A 3,904-nucleotide genomic window follows, 5' to 3' on the forward strand; every position below is an offset into this window, starting at 1 on the left:
TGGTACATTGTGGTATAGAAACTGTTTATTTTTATTTAACCTTTATTTATACATGTAGTCTCATTGAGATCAAAGATCTTCTTTACTAGAGAGACCTGTTTTGACCTGTGTAGAAGATAAGGCCATAAAATGACAAAGCAATGATGTCATCAGATTTCAAAAAGTATGGCTGAATTCTGTTGAGAACATTTGGTGTTTTCAGTCTCATTGTCCCGGTGGGCAATCATCATCTGTGCTGTACATTTTTCACAAATTCATCAAACGCACTCTTTGGTTGTTGCTCCCTCCTGGTCTTCCTCTGRGAGCCTCAGTTGTTGCAGCTTCGCCTCACAACCACCGGCAGACATTTATCAGCCAATGGCATGGTCTCATAAAGCAAAGTGTTCAGAGTCTCCTCGTAAATACGAGCTTCAGGAAACTCCACCTGAGACAGGTGACATTTTCAGTGAACAAAAAGTCAGAAAGCTTCAAATCAGAAATTTGCATCCACCCATTGAGGCCATTAATTTCATTAAATGAAATGATTTGAATTGTTTCTTTGAACATGTTTTCTGTCCAGGGTGGAATGATTGTACAACATACACCTTCAGTGACTTTTAAAAACAAGAACTGGCTTAACAACTTATTKTGTATTTTCTTTAATTTGGGTCAAACACAGTCCAAACTGTACATTCACTAAATCTTTTGTTTATTTGATTCTGAATCTTCACTTCATCACAGTCTCCATCCTGAGCAAACGGTGGAGAGGAAAAACTCCCTGCTAATCAGGAAGAAAGCTCCAGCAGAACCAGGCTCAGGACAGGAGACCATCTGCCTCGACCGGCTGGTTGGGGGACAGGAAAGAGACACAGACAACATGCATTCTTACACTATACTTATATATTTGTTCATTTATCACAAGTCATATCATTGCAGCATTTAGCACTGTTAAAGCACATCACAGGTTTTCCTAATATCATACAGCCCTAATATCCATCTGTGCAAAATTACTAAAATTAGAAAAATAATGTTCCAAAATGATGCAGAAAACTTGATTCATGCATTTATCACTGTTCTTTATCTGGATGTACAAAAAACTCTAATGTGCTGCTCAGAATAGAAGATTGCGTTGAAGTGAATCTTCAGCAAAATCTGGCTTCCTGAGAAATGTGAAGAACTCTCCCATAGGTGAGAGTTGAGACATGGACAGTTCCCAGTTCACCTTCATTGTGCATTTGGGTTTACCAGGTCCGGAAGCCTCCCCCACCACAGGATCCAACTCACCACCAGACGGTGATCAGCTGACAGCTTTGTCCCTCGCTTCACCTGAGTGTCCAAGACATAGTGCTTACAAAATCAGTCATCAACCTTTGGTTTAAGGTGGCCTGGTACTATCTACACATATGGACCACCCTATGCTCATACATGACGTTCATTATAGAGCAAAGGAATCCCCAGACAGCACCCCTTCCAGGAAACCATCCAAAGACCCCAAAGAACCAGGTAATAAGCATGCAGCTAGGTCTTGTGAGTACCTCCACCCCCACCTGATGCCTCTCTCTGGGCAACTCCGGAGCTGGAGAGTCCAGCCCCTCTCCAGGAGTTGGGTTCCAGAGCCCAGACTGTATCTAGCTGGTAACACTCAAGCTCCGGCTCCTTACAGGAGAGGGAGGTTCTGTTCTCTGTCCCTACAGCTAGTCTCTTCCACCTGGAACAGCCAGGGACCCTGCCTTGCCTGCTGCCCAGCATGTGGACAGCTGGAGACCCTACCAGGGTCTGATGCCCCAGACTACAGCCCCACCTCCATCGACACACCTGTATATGGTTCTGCTTGATCCGGCCTCTGTTGAATGTGTCTCCATTAGGTTCCAACCACACAAAACTGTGCCGTGCCTCCTCTCTGGTGGTTCTAAGTAGGTAAAAGCGAGTACATCCCGCTTAAAATTTTGACGTCAGCAGAATGATGCCAGTGGATTATCTCTTGGATTGACTGACAGAAGAAAGGCTTTATTTGTGCAGACTTCCTCCTGGAGAGAGACACTTCTGTTTTGGAACACAAGCACATGGTGCGATACCACTGGTAAAACCATGGTCTAACCTTTGTGGCAAAAGGCAGAACTTGTAAACACTTCCTGGAGGGAGGTGAAGGAGATGAAGCTGAGCAGATAACAGGGAGGTGTCAAACAAACTGGCCACCTATGATCACACCCGGACTTATAAACAGCACTGTGACAATGAATAAATAAATGAAAAGTAACGGTAAAACCACAACAGCTTATTTTTTTATATTTAAAGCTTTTTTAAACACAACAGAAGAACCCGCTGTGGACGGTCTGTGTGATGAAGCGATTTCAGTATTAGTGTTCGTCTGCTTTAGTGGTGATCGCAGAATGTGCACTTGTTACATGCTCATAAGACCCTCAAAAAAACTGCATTGCCAGGTGATGATTCTGTGGTTTATTAACTGTTTCAGGGCGTGACTCAATCTTAAGGATGCACACTCAGGCTCAAACCACCCAAAACTGCCACCAAACATGACCCTCTGTAAACAAAAAACATCCGCGCCCTCTAGTGGCGAGGCTGAAAAATGACATTAGAGTCCTGCCTTCAGAACAGTCTGCCATAATCAGGCCCATAAATAACTATTTGAGTTAAAAACTCAATTAAAACCTCCCTATGTGTGTTTCCCTGTAACTGATTTCAATCAAATTATTTGACCATTTTATGTCATTATTTTATATAAGAGTAGCTTGTGATTTATAAATGCATATACAAAGTACATTCCAACTCAATAATTGAGTTTTTATTAGAACAAACATTTTATGAATAAGTAACTGGCTCCACCTCATAATTTATTCACCACATTTTATTTATGTATCAGTTTCTTTATTTCCTGTTCAGGTACATCAAACCATTCCTCTTCACTTGGTGGAGTTTTAAACACAAAAAGTTTGTTGTTGGTTTTGGATCAGCGCAGAAACACCTGAGAGGAGTAATTTTATAAAGAAGATAGAATGAAAACGTTTCCAGTCACTGATCTATGAAAGAAAAGGAAGAGAAAGCTTCAAAATTATTATATCAATCTCAGCTGTATAAGTGTTTGGTTATCTTTCTGTAACTCAGCCTAGTGAAGCAGTAAGTGTCACAATCCTTTGTGTAATTAGGGTTAGCTTTCAAACAGACTGTAAAGTTAATCAGCTTTTCTGTGGCAGATTGTAATCCTAAAGGCCAGAGTTAGTTTCCCTTATCAGCACACAGGCTGCAGTTGTCTCAGCAGTCATTAATGAGCTACACTATCAGAGATGAAATACTCTGTTCTTATCACTGCTTGAGAAAGAGTGTGGGATTGTCCCGTTCTTCAGGCTGGAACTGTGGATCTCCTGCATCTTTACACGTTCACAGATTATAATTTTCACGTACTTCTACATAAAAAAAAACCTTCAGCCCACCAAGGATTTCTCAAACATGCATGAATGAGTCAAAGCAACCCTGTAACGTCCCAACCAGGAGTTTGTTGCACATGAATCTACAGGTTAACCTTACTAAGGAAATCACATACTATTATCCTGAATACCATGTCAATTAAAAAATAGACTCATTAACATCTTTGTCTGTGGATAAGGTCTCCAAAAAGTGGACCATGGTCTGGATCTGAACCCAAACGAAGCTGTTAAACTTCAGTGGAGTTAGTTTTACCTGTACACTCTTTGTAGCATTGATAAGACTCAAGTTAACAAGCAGAACTTCAGCCTAAAGGCCCTGTCACACTACACAACTTATGAATCAGTTTTTATGTCTAAAGTGCTGATAAAAGTTATATATTTGATCAATTTAGTTTAAAGTTTATCATTTAAAAAACAACACAAATTCAACATAAAACAAAAGCATAAATCATAAATTAAATTAAATGAAAGGTAGCAGAACA

General features: G+C 40.6%; 1 protein-coding gene across 1 annotated transcript in view; it reads right to left on the bottom strand.

The window, feature by feature from the left end:
• Nucleotides 1-307: 307 nt before the first annotated feature.
• Nucleotides 308-3,904, bottom strand: part of LOC106536991 (BTB/POZ domain-containing adapter for CUL3-mediated RhoA degradation protein 2-like) — a 9,678-nt gene continuing 6,081 nt past the window's right edge. Inside the window, 1 exon segment of the mRNA XM_014034356.1 lies at nt 308-424. Coding sequence (XP_013889810.1) covers nt 308-424 — 117 coding nt within the window.

Source organism: Austrofundulus limnaeus, unplaced genomic scaffold (assembly GCF_001266775.1).
Source record: "Austrofundulus limnaeus strain Quisiro unplaced genomic scaffold, Austrofundulus_limnaeus-1.0 Scaffold2071, whole genome shotgun sequence".
In the NCBI taxonomy this organism is placed as follows: Eukaryota; Metazoa; Chordata; class Actinopteri; order Cyprinodontiformes; family Rivulidae; genus Austrofundulus; species Austrofundulus limnaeus.